Below are 13465 nucleotides of genomic sequence, written 5' to 3'. Positions count from 1 at the left end.
AATTTTAACTAAATAGTTTTATTTCAAAATTTACAATTAGATTAAAATTTCATTTCATATAGATTATATTTAAAAAAATTATATTAATCTAAAACTATTTGATATGTACATCAAAATTAAAATAATATAGTTTTGAAAATACATAAAAACATAATTATTTGATTATCTTTAAAATATTGTTTAAATTTGACAGTTTTTTACATGTAATATATAATAAATCAATGATTGGATGGGTATCATTTACATTCTATTTAAATTTTTTAATAATATAGTTCATATAACTTACACTATTGTAATTTTATTTGTTCTCACAAACAATTATATACATTATTGATTATTATAATAATCAAATATGTGAAATTCATATAATCACTTATGTTTATATTCATAATAATAATAAAAAAAAAGAAATGTGATTTATATTTGGATATGTTAGTTAAAAAATATTTTAAGAAGATTTAATTTATTTAGATTGTCTAAATAATTAATTTATAATAAAAATACAAATAGTATGAAGTTATTTGTAATTTCTGGTTTTGTATCTTTTTTTTTTCCCTTACAAATTATAAGTTTTTTCTTGAAAAGGACTCAGACTTGAAACTATTAGCTAAACTGAAAGTGTCTCATATCAATTTATTAATGGTGAGGAATATAATGAAAAAAAAATAATAGTTGACTAGAAAATAATATATTAGTTTTTAATCGGAAATTTAACTTATTCAGTTAAAAAAAACAACTTATAATAGGAAATTTAATATTATAATATAATTTCACAAATATCACTAAAGAAGAGATAACAAATTATAATTTTTTAAGGAAACATATCAATCTCTAAAGTTAATCTAATTCAGTCACACCAAGAAGAATTTAGTCTTTTTTTTTAATTTAGTAAGAAAATTTTAATTTGTTGCATTAAAAAAATACTTTCACTTATAAGTACCCGCGCATGTTATTTATGATGGTATAAAAAACAAATAGTCGCTGGATATTTGTAATTATTGGTTTTGTATCTTTTTTCTTTTCTTTACAAATTATAAGTATTTTCTTTGAAAGGAGTTAAACTTTAAACTATTAACTAAATTAAAAAGTCTCATATCAATTGATTCACTTGGTGATGATCTAAATTAATTAATGGTGAGGAATATAATGAAAAATAATAGTTCATTAGAAAATATTGTATTAGTTTTTAATAGGAAATGTAACTTATTTAGTTAAAAAAAATAACTTATAATAGGAAATTTAATATTATAATATAATTTCACTAATATCACTAAAGAAAATATAACAAATTATAATTTTTTTAAGGAAACATATCAATCTCTAAAATTAATCTAATTCAAGCACACCAAGAAGAATTTAGTAAGAAAAACTTAGCATAATTTGTTGCGATAAAAAAAAAAAAAATACTGGCACTTATAAGTACTCGCACATGTTATTTATGATATTATAAAAAAACAAATTGTTGCCAACCTAGAGGCAAGGATTAAACTTGCGGATTTCTGGAATGATTAAATCTTAACTTCAACTATGTTCAATCACTTGATTAGTTGTTAGATATGTAAAGTATTGTAATGCAGACCTTGCAAATACTTAATTTATTAGTAAAAAAAAATTATATTATTTAGGTTACACTTTTTTTTCCTACTCTTTTGAGACGAGATTTTTTTTTTATGATTGTCCAGCATCTCAATTTTAAATGGGCTGTTCGGAACAGCCCAAATTTCTTATTGGACTATCATTTTTGCAACCCAGTCTGACCTAATAGCCCGTAAAGCTAAGTCAAATAGGTCCATTTTGATTTATTTTGTCTAAATTTATGTAAATTTAAAAGAAAAATTAAGATGAAATAAGTTCAAATGGTTATTGCTGTAAAAAAAAGTTCAAATAGTTTTTTTTTTATTACATTTCAACTTCATTTTACCAATTCGAACAATGAAATATTCATTATTAATTTATTATATTCCATTCTCTTCTATCTTCAAAGATAGCCTAAAGTAATTATAATGACAGATAACTGATGATGAATGAAGAAAGCCGTCGAGATTCAAAGAAATCCTGAGTATATACATGATTACATGGCATTACCCTATTTGCCAATGCATTTATAAGACGTACATAGCTTTCCATAATCCTTATCGAATATTGAATTTAAACATTTGTAGCAGACCAGAACACCCACATTTTCTTTACCCCTCTTCCTTAAATCTCTTGCTTTTGTCACCTCAATAGAGCCACGACTGGAATATTCCTCCCAAACATTTACCTCTTAGCTTTCTTCGAACTTTCCTTTTTGATACTGTAAAATTTGGCACCATTTTACAACACTATTTAGAAGCTACAGAGGTACGTGAAAGATCAGAAAATCATGACAAATTATAGAGCTCAGATTTTCAAACAGAGTATCACCTCACCTCAACTCACTCTATAAGATCAATACACAAGTTTGAACAATAATTTAGGCTAGCTAGCTAATTCAGATACTCAAGTTCTCCACTGGAATACTAATTTTCCTAGGACCATGGCTTGACAAATAGTTGTTCCCAACCTTTTCAATTATCTGTATAAGCTTCGAAGCATGTACAATAAACCAGAAATAAAGTGGAAAACAGATGCAAAATTAGATTATGTGCGTTTTTGTGAAATCAAAGTATCATGCAGGTCTAATACATTCACAATATCACAAACAACTTCTGCTCAACTAACCACCCCAAGACCTGTTCTCAACTAGACATGCCAAATCAATAGTTGAGGCGTTCGATAATCAAACACCTACATCAGAGTTTGCTTGTATTCGTTGAGAAATACTGTTCTCAAAAGGGTGAAACTCAAGACCTTATTTTTTTACCTTGGTTTTGGACATTCTTATTCAACATACCTAGGAGCTAGTGCTTCAATACATGTTTTTTTGCAAATAGTACAGTTCTAGTAGGAAAGTCGGAAGAGGAAATAAAATGCAAACTGAAGCTATAGGAAGAAGCTCTGGAATCCCAGGGTTTCTGTTTAATTAGGCATAAAATTGTGTACAACAAGGAAGACAAGTTTAGTAAGATGCATTCTAGCACTGACCTCAAGGTGAAAATTGGAAATTAAACCATACAGTTAGGCATCTTGGACCTATGATCTATATCATATATACAAAGTGATGCAAATCATAAGATTCAAACCAACTAAAATCAAATGGCATCTCTGAAGAATTGGTTTCGGACAAAACACGGTAGTGTTTTGGAATTCACGTAATCAACCCACCTAGTGGGAAATGACTTTGATTGTAGCTGTTGATACTCTTCTCAACAACAACAACAATATGTTATCCCGCTAGGTTAGCAGAAGATGCCATTGGACTTATTCAAAAACCAAATTTTCAAGGACACCATGGGATCCCTTGTAATAATTTCCTCTAATATCCTTGGTTTTCTTCTACCTTTTTTCATAATATGCTAAAGACCAAACAATCTACTCTCCTTGCGGGTGCCTCCAATGGTCTTCTTTACACATGTTCAAACCACCTTAATAGATAGTCATCTTCTACTCAATAGGTGTCACACCTCTCTATCTTAACATTTTCATTTCTTGTTGATACTCTTCTTAAAAGGATGAAAGAAAAAAACTGATAGCCATAAAAAAGGTGATATTAGAATCCTCAGGAAGTGAAAAACAAGACATAGTGAATAGTGTTGTTGCAGGTGTCCCTTGTGTTGGAGTCAGTGGTGGTGGGTGTTTTACTTTTACCACTTCCGGAGACAACCTCGTCCATGCTTTGTCCTTGGCGCCTATACCTACCACCGGATGCCATAAATGCAGGGCATGGCCTGTAAGCCTTTATAGGCCACCAACCAAGGCCTGGTACTGTTGCAATCCCACCCTGAATCCTTCCCTCACCATTGCATCCTTGCTCAATTTCTTCTCTTCCACATGCCTTACAACCACTGTATAAGGAAAAAATTAGTTGTTGCAAGAGACAAGACATAACATATGGAAGGATGATTATACCTCGTGAATTCCGAGCTATCAACAACAACGGGAAGTTCATCTGGTGAAGGAGAAGGACCCTCTTCGATAATAGATGTTGGAGGGGAAGGAGAGCACAGTGGAACAATTAACTTGGAAGAAGAAGAAGAAAGAGAAGGATAAGTGGAAATTGGCCATGAGTTTTTGTAGTTGCACAAATGAGGCGTCGGAGGAACTAAGAAAACAGTTATTGTCATTCTCTCTCCCCTCGCGCTATCTGGAGAGGATAACGTGCGCCACTACTTTAATTTTATTAACAATATGATATGAGGCTCGTAAGTGATAACGTGCGCCACTACTTTAATTTTATTAACCTCTCCGAATATGATATGAGGCTCCTAAGTGATAACGAGGTGGCCACTTCACACTTCACAATTCGTTACTCACTTCTCATCAGTAATCAAGTTACATGGACAGACTCTTCCAAGTATCATTCAGCAAAATTTCTATTTTAACGTCTTGCTGAACATTATAATTAATTAATTATTATTCGAATTATCCATTAACTGTTCTCCTAACAACTTACCAAAAAACCTCTTCTTATAACATAACAAATTAACTCCCGTCAATATTTCTTAGACCGTGATTTTACTTGATTATATTGTTTGAAACACAATCTGATTTTGGAAACTTTCTGCAGATTCTTAAATTATACTTTTGCCATCCAAAATCTGTCGGGGGCTTAAGTAACAGCAGGTACTTCTCGGACCATCAATTTTGAATCTCTCATAATCATGCTTTACAATAAAATCATGATTTTGTTAGCATATGATTCAAAATTCAACTCACAGGAAAAAGATGCACACTACTATTAACTAGGATGCAGATGCACGACAAAAATGGAAAACACTTGTGCATTAGCTCCCGCCCCGGTCACTGCTCAGCCTTGCTTTTCACAAGTCTCGACGGTCTAAACATTGGAATGCCTGCGAAGTGCGAACGTCCTGTTCCAACGTATCATTCACAGGTAACCCCTTTCTGCCCATCTTTTTGTATGTACTTTAATCCAATTACTGTACTTATAACTCTTTTTCTGGCACCATAGCGACTTCCTGTCTTATATACATTATAAAAATGAAACTAAAATGGAAACTGCAAAAGGATCTTCCAAAGAAATCACGAAAATTTCAAGCATCTTGCTTCTGCAAATAAAACCACCTTCTGTAACCAGTTTCAGACATAACACTGTGTCATCATCTCTCACTATTATCCATGCACAATCATCAGGTCCACATCCCCATTCATCACACAACTGTGATGATGAACCATATACCACCGTCCATTATGGAACTCATAAATATTGGTCACATTAAATGGTCCTGTATCCATATCAACGTATGTTTTCATTGTAACCCAAGCCATATCTGTCAAGATGCGAGCACGTACATCTTGAACCTGAGTGTTCAATCCTTGCTCCCAGTTGAATGCGAGTTGCCAACTCTGCATAACTGCATTGTACCTGTAACATGGATGATTGTGTTACTGATTGTATAATTGCTCGCTAGTACAGCAGAAATTGGATTAAGGTAAAAAAAAATGAATAAATAATTTCACAAGCTTGTGAGAATCTTAAAAATAAATATATGGAAGAAACAGAACTTTTTTTCCAAGGGCAAAAATATTCTATCATATGTTCAAAGTGCTTGTATCTCTGGAGTATCAAGCTCCACACCTCAGTAATGCAAAAACCAGTATTATGGGCCTGAAACTAGTATACTAGAGGATTCAGCCAAAACATCCATGCTAAAAGAACAGTAATAGGAATTTTGCACTACCATATTGCTCACAAGCTAGATGAGACCTCTCCAGAACAAGGAACAAACCCCACCTTTCTTATCCCCAGAAATATCAGCACTAAGGAGTAAAACTTTGCATAGGTATAACATAATAATATATACTCTCATTTCTGGTCTAAATACAAGACCACTGGTCCAGGTTTAAATTATCGATAAAAATGAAATTCAATGACCTAAGTCAAATAAAAAGCATCCAAGAACTTTTGTAAATTTGATATATATCAGACCTGATAAACAATATCTTCAAGTATCACTCAGCATATATCATACATGTCACGACAAAAAATCAACATGAACAGCAAGTCCAAAAACACGAAGATATTCTTGCAAAACAGACAAGTTTATAACAAGAAAGCAGACCAGCTACTCAAGTAACAAAAAATCATACCCGGAAAAGAGTTCTCCTGAGGCATGAATGCACTTGACATAATCTGCATTCAGCCAAAAACGACTCATTGCTTGAAGAGACTTATCTCTTACAATGTTGAAGAATTCTGTATTAATATTCACAATTGCTCTAGTTGCAGCATAGTAAGCCTTCCACCCATTAGTGGGCGTAACACTATCTTGTTCCAACGTGAAGTCCTAAACCCAGAAATTCAAAAAGGTTAGAACTGAAGATACATAGGACAAAATGAGAATGATGGATTTCATCTAAAGAATCCAATGAAAGTAATTACACATATTCTCAGTTTGATAGAAGAAATTAGAGCATATTTATGTCAATTTGCTTTATGCCTCTATCCTACAGCACAATCACTTCCCCCTGTATTATTTTATCATTCCACTCCTCTTACACTTCAATATTGGGCAAAGGAAGAGAAGAAACTTCATTTATTCGGATGTTTGTTTGTAGAAGTCTACTCGGTTAAAGGAGTAAAGCGCAACAGACAAATCCCCTTCTTTCTCTAGATTAAATGGAGGGCAAGTTGAAGTTCCAATGGACCAGCATTATCAATTGTGAATTGTGGAAAACGGGGGGAAGCCAATAATCCGCTATATCATTATCATATAGCAGTTAGCATCACAGGAAAATAGTGAAAGTTGCATAGCAGTTTCAAATTATGAGATATATCAATTATCAATTGTAGAAAATTAAATTGGATGGAAAAAAACATAAAAATTGGCACAATATTAACTCAAAAAGTTCAATTGACTGGAGATTCGTCAAAGATGACAAGAGGATGCATGATCTGTGCCACAACCACAACACCCACCCATAGCAAACAAAAGTTTTGCCAACATAAATGTTGATTCAAGGAATTCCGTGCAACACAATAGCACTATAGCACCGTTATAACAGCTATTTAACAACATTGCAACAGATCAATCCACTTTACCATGTCATCAAAGGTTTTGCAAGACAGGTAACACCTTCATACTTCCAAACAGACATTAATAGGATTTTCTATTATATAACAATGATGGAAAAGCACGTAAATGAAACTTCAAGCATGATTCGATCAGCAATTATCCAAACAGATTCACACAAACCCTAATGCCACTTCTAGCTTTATAAGAAGCCTTAAAGCTTTGCATACAAACCTTAGAAACAAATGTCACTGAGATTTTACAACATTTAAAGAAAACTCCTAACATTCAATTCAATTCAATTCAATTTTTTCCTTGGATAACAAATAGTACAAAACATGCAATTAGGGCCAAAAAGGTCATCAACGCCAATAAAATGCTACAAAGCATTTTAAACAAATCAATGGAAACCCTGCAGCATTCTTCATGTCTACTCTACAAAAACGGCACAAAAGAAAAACCTAAAAAAAATTAGAAAATCCTAACAGTCACTCATTCACGATTTTGGGTGTCTATTTAGCATAAGATAACAGTTAAAAGAAGCACGAGAATTAGAATTGAGTAATAATATATGTAAATACCTTGTGATAAAGGGCCTTCCAAGCATTATCATCATTCGCAGCCTTTCGCATCAACGAATTGGTCATCGAGAGGCGACAGAGACTGGGATAATCCAAGTAACTGAGAGCGTGCGTTGTAATCTCCGGAACCAGTTCCTCCATCATCGACGACCCCGTTCGCCGCTCCGTCAACACCGCCGGCGCCGGAACGGGACTGGGCTCGAGCATTTCAGTGCAGCCGCCGTTGAGGTAGGGCACGGCGCCGGCGTCGGAATTGGAGGCGCAATCGCAGTGGTGCTTCCTCGGGGGCGTGAATCTGCGGGGCAGGGAGAAGGAGGATCGGAGGAGAGCGAAGAGCGCGAAGAGGAAACAGAGCGCGGTCACGGCGAGGGCGACGAGAAACGGTTCCGACAAGACAGAGAAAATCTCCATTCATAAGTCATCAAAAATCGGCATTCGAAGAACATCAAAACCCTAATTCAATCTCAATGTCCAATATTGCTTGTTATATACAAAAATTCCTTCAAGTGGATTGAGTTGTGACGTTGAGTTTAGTTCCCAATTCCCAAACCCTAGTAAAGTTTTGAGGATTTGAAGAGAAAAAAGGGTTTGGTTGGAAGAGAGAGCCAAACCCGTGAGGTGAGGATAGTGGCGTTTTTGCTGCGCTGCTAACCTGACTCTGACTACTCTGACTCACTCATTCGAACAAACAAGGAAAACCCAACTTCTGCTGTCTCTGCTCTCTCTCCGTTGCTCAAATATTCAATTTTCAAAGGAGCAACGTCGTGTAATAAAATAACCCATCAATTTATTTGGACTTTAAATATTCTTTTAATTCAATTTGAGTAATTGTTTTTATAATTTATTTTTATTAGTTGTTCAAATTTTTGAAAAGTCACTTTTATTTGTTAAATATATTAATGATTTCATAATTTTTAATCGTGATTTTTTAAAATTTTTTTTAAAAAAAAATGATTTGTGACTATTTTATTTTGTCAAATATTTGACTCATATGATTTGATGATATTTTTTTATACATATTTTGTTGATTTTAAAGAAAAAAATAAAAAAAAATGGAGAATTGTTGTAACTTTTTTATATATTCTATGTTAAATTATCATAAATTATTTTAAAAAAAATTAAATTAGGAAAAAAAAAAATTAACGGTGATAAATTATCACAAACTATAACACAATTAACACAAAAAAATAAAAAAAGATTAAAAATAATTTTTCAAAAATTAAAGGGATTAATAAAAATAATTTTTTTAAGACTAAAAAAATAAATTAATCAATTTTAAAAGAATAAAAAAATATTAAGTCATTTGTTTATTTATTCTGGATTAAATTAATTAATTTCCATTATATTTTTCATTTATTACTTAACGCTAACGTTAGCCACGCACTTTTTTTAATATCGGTTATATGACGTGGGTTTCTAGAATAAAATTAAATTCCATGATTATATTTTTTTTTTGGTTCACTTGTATATTGTTTTGATAGTATGCGCGCAATTTTTATTAAAAATGTTAATACATATTTTTAATAATTTAATTTTTTTTATTAGACATTACATGAAAAATTAAAATTATAGGAAATTTAATGAAGAGGAAATAGAAACAGGTAGTTAGTGGTTTTTAATAAGAGACAATTGGAGATATTGGTTGTTCGAATTAGGTTTTGGGGGATAAAATTAAATTTGATTTGACTATTAATGTATAATATTTTCATAAAAACATTAGGAATATATTTAATACATTATATGTTTTCCATTAATAAAATTTTGTAAAATTCATTAAATAAAAGAAAAAATAGCTCAAATGTTTTATTTTCTATTTAACTTTTTATTTGTTTATGAATGCCAAAGTAGTGAGAAAGGGTTCCACTTTCTTGATTAGGGCAATGAAGATTCCATCTCTGCCGTATGACTCACTAAATAAAGGCAATTCCCACGACATAACAACACTACAATTGGCACTTGTTATCTCATTTTGATACGAACTTTGAAAGTACAAAACCTTTGTCGACAAATTTGCTTGCTCAAAATCTAGTTTGCAAAGAATATGATATTTGTTACTGATTGCTCCCAAGTTACATATGGAATAACATGTATTCCATGAGTTATGCTGCCCTTGAAAGGATGTTATAGTTAAACTGTCTGGAAAAGACCATTGTTACAATACAATGAAAGAAAAACTCTCAAAAATTTGAAAACCTAATGGTGGTTTCAACATTAAGGATGTTGGTTTACATGGTCAAAGTTGATTTATCCTATCTTTCATAGCAGTCCGAGGAGTTGGTTTACTTTTGGACATGTTTTATTTACTCTGCTATTCTTTTTCAGTACATCTGGCATGGTATTAAAATTTTCTTCAGAGATGTTTTTGCTGGTATCGACCCAAATTTAGACGCTCAAGCATAATTTGGAGTATTCCAAAAACTTGGAGATCCAAGTACAAAAAGCCAGGTAGTCTAACATTCTTTTGTTCTTTTTTGCCTTTTTTTATGATTTTTAATTTCGCATAGAGCATGAGAATAACATTACTTCAAAAGGCTTATGGATGATTTTTTATTTTTTTTTTACCATTATTTGGTGGTAACGGAAAAGGAATCTATATTTTGTTTTCCTACATGCTAATGTGAAAAGAACCGTGGTCTAGATATTCTTTAGTTTAAATTTAGTTATTATGATAAAAAAGTTTTTTTTACTTGCAATGATTGTTACAGTGGGTAAACTCATTAAGATTAATAATAACACTACTAGGTGGAAGGAGGGAAATTTGCATGTATTTGCGTAGAAATCGATCTTAATCGATCGTCGGAAAACGGCTTAACGACCATTGGCATTAAGTCAAATAGAGGGTTTTTACATAATTTGTGTTAAGTATGGTTGTTTTTGTATGGGGATTGAGCTAATGGAGACACCACAGTTAATGCAACATTAAACTCAACATCAACAAATTTGGGGACAAAATCAGAAATTACCATCACATCCTATAAAGCCAAAATCGGTGGAATCATATTTGAATGAGATTGACTTATTGTTACAAGAAAATAAAAAAAAAAACTCAAAATGCAGATGATATGGAGAGAAAAAAAAGGCAAGAGTGAATTTATTTCAAATAAATATGATAATTTCAGTGTTGGATATAGGGAATGAGCTAGTGGGGCATGAAGCAAATCATTAGCAATCAATTGTTATTTCAAATGTTTTTACAAGCTAGGGTTTAAATTTGGTTTATTATGATGATTTTTGTTTACTTACAACAATTGTTGTAGTGGTTAGACCCATTAAGATTAATAATAACACTATCTGGGTAGAAAGGCATTTTGCATAGAAATCAATTTCACTCAATCAGTTGACAATAAGTATGGCTTAATGTCCATTAGTTGAATATGGGGTCTTCACATAATTTGTTTTAAGAGTGGTTGCTATAGACACTTAACCAAAAAAATCGTAATTTAAAGCCCAATCCTATGAAGGGTGATGGTGGACCACAAACACAGGTCAGCTAGACTACTAGCAGAAACACTACCAAAATGCAACATTAAGTTCAATATCAACAAATTTGAAGGCAAAATCAGATGTTACCACCACACCTTATCAAGCCAAAATCGATGGAATCATATATGCATGGGGATTAACTTATTGTAAGGAGAAAAAACGTAACTCAACCAATTCAATTGATATGGAAGAAAAAAGCTAAGAGTGAATTTATTTCAAATGAAACTGATACAAATTCTGTTTTGAATAAGGAAATATGCTAGTGGGATATGAAGCAGATTACCATCGATTAATAACATTAAATTCAAATGTTGCTACAACTTGGTCCTACAGCATGATGATCGAGAGGCTAAAATGTGAATAAGCAAAAAAGAAAAGAAAAAAGAAGGCATCATGATGTTGCTAATAATTATGCCAAGTCACATGCGAACCAAATAGTAACGTCATCTCTAGGCGCAAAGCTCTTTTAACAATTCCCATGCACGTGGTGCAAGTCACAACAAGAATAAGGAAAAGTTCACCACAATTGAGCCTTCTATAAGCATTGCACAACAAAGCTTTAAGGAGGTGGTGCACCAACAAAATTTTAAAAACTTTTGTGAGTATTTAGCAACTTAGACAAGTTTGTTGTCATTTTGTTAATGAAACTAGTTTTCCTAACCCAAATGTTATGTCTCGATCTAATGACAAAGATTGTATCACATTTGAGACTATGGCCATGGAATGACCACATGACATTGTTGGTAAAATGGAGCTAAATGGTTAGTGATTTCATTCTTGGCACTTGGACCCTCACCTTTAAACTTAATTTTGATGAAGGATTTTGATAATGGGCTATTAATGTTCAAACCAAAAAAGTCATAAACAATGGTTTCTAGAAGCACATCTGGCATTACTTAATTGGTTGCTAGGTGTTTATGGAAGCACATTGGGTATGACCTAATTTCCATTATTGAAGTCGATGGGAACGTGGAAATGGGTCTTTGGGTTTTTGATAAGCAAGGTTAGAATTGCACCGTTTTTCTATTGAGCACCTGCATTTACTCTTCTAATCTCATTGTTACTTTTGGTGACCAAGTTTAAGCGTGCACTAGTGTCTATGTTATTCATTGTTGAGATCCTTCTCCCTTTAGAACAAATGTAAGATTGTTTCTCACAACCAAAGGTGAAGCTTTTGCTCAAATGATGAATTTAGTATGGATTGGTAGATTGTGAATGCACATAACTTGTAAAGGTAAGAAGACTATTACTAAGAAGATTGATTGAGCCACCTTTTCTTACTCTTATAGAATGACCTGCCTAGATGTTTTTGCTAAATTCTTGTCAGTTTCACACAAATCACAACCCCATTTTAATTAGGATGGGAGGAATCCCCCAAGAGAAAAGGCCTAGGCTGTTTCTCTTTGTGGCAACTTAAATTGTGCATAAGGATTGTATAGGTGTTTGTAAGATTGAAGTTTTTATTTTACTATTAACAATGTTGTTTCTAGTCTCAATCATTTAAATTCATGGATATATTCTTCTCTTATGACAAAGTTTGGATTCTTTAGAAACTAATTACGAGAAATGTTAAGAACATCATCTCTCATTAGCTAAAATTTATTGAAAATGACAAAATTTGGGGGGTCTCACATGATTGTGTTGTATGTAGTTTTGTGATTTTGTGTGGTTTGTACATCTAACATGTCTTTGAACCCTTGAAGTTTATTTGATGCAATGAGTTTATGTTTTGTTTTGTGGTTGATATATTTGAAGTGGCTTCTCTAGTTTTGGGGGGTTTTGTTTGGTAGCTTATTCTTAAGACTTTATGAAAAACAAAGTGAAAAATTTATGATTCTTCTTATGTTCTTGATTGTTAGCAATAACAATCGAAATTCTAAAGGGTATGAGAGAAATCACACACACACATGTAAACACAAGAGATTTAACGAGATTCGACAAGTGTATCTACGTCCTTGGAAGTAGAGGGACTATTTCTATTTCTTATTTATAAACAATAAGGTTATATCACAATACATATTATTATGCATACTATGGACTTTACCCGCACCCCAACCCATTTTGCAACCCAACAACAGGTGGACTTTATGCTCTACTCTATAATTTTGTTCAAGCCATAAATTTGTCCAGCCCATAAAATATGAGTCATGCACAATAATCTCCACCTTGACGAATATTTAGTCCCGTGGAAGATAAATAATAAATCCACCTCGGTCCCCTGGGTTGAGAATCCTGTCATGTCTAACACCCAACAACATTAAATAAGTCCAAGTAATACTTGAACTT

At 32.5% G+C, this 13465-nt stretch overlaps 2 protein-coding genes across 5 annotated transcripts; both read right to left on the bottom strand.

The window, feature by feature from the left end:
• Nucleotides 1-1995: 1995 nt before the first annotated feature.
• LOC114413465 lies at nucleotides 1996-4274 on the bottom strand. Of its 4 annotated transcripts, none has more exons than XR_003666915.1 (3): nucleotides 3991-4274; nucleotides 3422-3926; nucleotides 1996-2296 (listed from the first exon to the last, which is right to left on the bottom strand). XR_003666915.1 is itself a non-coding variant. In XM_028377900.1 (3 exons), exons 1-3 carry the CDS (start codon nucleotides 4203-4205, stop codon nucleotides 2260-2262), a joined length of 489 nt encoding a protein of 162 aa, XP_028233701.1. In that variant the 5' UTR covers nucleotides 4206-4271; the 3' UTR covers nucleotides 1996-2259. The 4 variants fall into 4 exon arrangements, 3 of the variants coding, with proteins under 3 accessions (XP_028233701.1, XP_028233702.1, XP_028233700.1); XM_028377900.1 differs by having other exon boundaries at nucleotides 3690-3926; nucleotides 3991-4271; XM_028377901.1 differs by lacking the exon at nucleotides 1996-2296 and having other exon boundaries at nucleotides 2966-3607; nucleotides 3690-3926.
• A 355-nt stretch (nucleotides 4275-4629) lies between these two features.
• Nucleotides 4630-8450, bottom strand: LOC114413464 (F-box protein SKIP8). Its single transcript, XM_028377898.1, has 3 exons — nucleotides 7697-8450; nucleotides 6193-6389; nucleotides 4630-5467 (listed from the first exon to the last, which is right to left on the bottom strand). The coding sequence occupies exons 1-3, from the start codon at nucleotides 8105-8107 to the stop codon at nucleotides 5215-5217; spliced, it is 861 nt and encodes a 286-aa protein (XP_028233699.1). The 5' UTR covers nucleotides 8108-8450; the 3' UTR covers nucleotides 4630-5214.
• Nucleotides 8451-13465: the final 5015 nt, after the last annotated feature.

This window comes from Glycine soja, chromosome 5 (assembly GCF_004193775.1).
Source record: "Glycine soja cultivar W05 chromosome 5, ASM419377v2, whole genome shotgun sequence".
NCBI classification, from domain to species: domain Eukaryota; kingdom Viridiplantae; phylum Streptophyta; class Magnoliopsida; order Fabales; family Fabaceae; genus Glycine; species Glycine soja.
This window is presented reverse-complemented; position numbering and strand designations above follow the sequence as displayed.

What these genes read in the sequence shown, in the direction of transcription:
- LOC114413465 (XM_028377899.1), bottom strand. Translation starts at nt 4,205, where the DNA reads ATGACAATAACTGTTTTCTTAGTTCCTCCGACGCCTCATTTGTGCAAC. An exon ending in GATAGCTCGGAATTCACGAG is followed by an intron (nt 3,927 to 3,990) that starts GTATAATCATCC and finishes TTCCTTATACAG; the next exon opens with TGGTTGTAAGGCATGTGGAA.
- LOC114413464 (XM_028377898.1), bottom strand. Translation starts at nt 8,107, where the DNA reads ATGGAGATTTTCTCTGTCTTGTCGGAACCGTTTCTCGTCGCCCTCGCC. An exon ending in GGAAGGCCCTTTATCACAAG is followed by an intron (nt 6,390 to 7,696) that starts GTATTTACATAT and finishes TTCTGGGTTTAG; the next exon opens with GACTTCACGTTGGAACAAGA. An exon ending in TCAGGAGAACTCTTTTCCGG is followed by an intron (nt 5,468 to 6,192) that starts GTATGATTTTTT and finishes TCCATGTTACAG; the next exon opens with GTACAATGCAGTTATGCAGA.